Raw genomic sequence first — 1,564 nt, forward strand, 5'->3', positions numbered from 1 at the left:
TATTTTTACAATGTTGAGGAAAGGGAAGACAAGTTACACTATTTTACATGTTTCATTAACTAACAATGATTCTTAAATTATTATAGGATAAGTATAGTATAAATAAAAGTATAGTATAAGTGTTTTAAAGCATTGAAAAAACAATTTAAGTGATATCAGAATTTTTAATCCATATTTATATCTCTAATGTATCTTTCAGTCAACAGGTTGAACAACAGATGTTTTTTGTCATTTGAATGGAAAAATAAAGAAAGGTAGATTTTTTTATTTCATAAGACTACTCATCTTTACAAATGTCTTCTAAATGCCATGCCCTGTCTCTTCAATAGTTTACTATGTATTTTGTATTATGGAGGGTTATACTCTGTGTATTTAAAGAGAAGAAGATTCATAATGGAAAACCGCACAGTACCCACAGAATTCATTTTATTGGGACTGTCAGATGACCCTGGGCTTCAGATTGTGATCTTTCTCTTTTTAATTCTCATGTACATACTAAGCATCACTGGAAACTTGACCATCATCACCCTCACCTTGGTAGACCCTCATCTACAAACCCCCATGTATTTCTTCCTCAGGAACTTCTCTGTTTTAGAAATAACCTTTACAACTGTCTGTATCCCTAGATTCCTAAGCACAATTGTTACCAGAGACAAAACTATTTCCTACAATAGTTGCACAGCTCAGTTGTTTTTCTTCATCTTCATGGGCATCACTGAATTTTACCTTCTAACGGCTATGTCTTATGATCGCTATGTGGCCATCTGCAAACCACTGCACTACACAACCATCATGAACAGAAGAGTCTGCATATTGCTGGTCTTTTCTGCTTGGCTGGCAGGGTTCCTAAACATCTTCCCACCTGTCATTCTCTTTCTTCAGTTAGATTACTGCGGCTCCAATGTCATTGATCACTTTGCTTGTGACTACTTCCCCCTCCTGCAGTTATCCTGCTCAGACACATGGCTCCTGGAAATTATTGGGTTTTATTCTGCAATAGTGATACTGCTCTTCACATTAGCACTGATCATTCTTTCCTACATGTTCATCGTCAAGACAATCTTGAAACTTCCATCTGTCAGTCAGAGGAAAAAGGCTTTCTCTACATGCTCCTCCCACATGATTGTCATTTCTATCTCATATGGCAGCTGTATATTCATGTATGCTAACCCTTCTGCCAAAGAAAAAGCATCACTGACCAAAGGAGTGGCTATTCTCAATACTTCTGTGGCCCCTATGATGAATCCATTTATCTACACTCTGAGGAACCAACAAGTGAAGCAAGCCTTTAAGGACACCATCCAAAAAGTAGTGCTTTTCTCTGGCAAATGAAAACATTTGTAATGATAACAGCACAAGTTCTTCTTTCCAAATTTATAGGTAACAGAGAAAAAAACATGACTTGGGGTAGGGTTGGTATTTTGATATTTAGTGATATTTCATGTTTAGAGTAAGCATTATGCTTTGTATGTCCAGTTCATTTCTATGTGTGTTCATTTATCTACTGGTCTTTGTATTTATTATCTGTTGCTTACTTGTGAGTGTGTATGTTTTTCTAAAAACT

General features: G+C 36.0%; 1 protein-coding gene across 1 annotated transcript; it reads left to right on the top strand.

Moving 5' to 3' along the window:
- Positions 1 to 393: 393 nt before the first annotated feature.
- LOC110303073 (olfactory receptor 6C3-like) lies at positions 394 to 1,332 on the top strand. Its single transcript, XM_021173978.1, has one exon. It carries the CDS (start codon positions 394 to 396, stop codon positions 1,330 to 1,332), a length of 939 nt encoding a protein of 312 aa, XP_021029637.1.
- The last annotated feature ends 232 nt before the right edge of the window (positions 1,333 to 1,564 follow it).

The sequence above is a fragment of the Mus caroli genome, unplaced genomic scaffold, assembly GCF_978045245.1.
Source record: "Mus caroli unplaced genomic scaffold, Mus_caroli_1 scaffold_9, whole genome shotgun sequence".
In the NCBI taxonomy this organism is placed as follows: domain Eukaryota; kingdom Metazoa; phylum Chordata; class Mammalia; order Rodentia; family Muridae; genus Mus; species Mus caroli.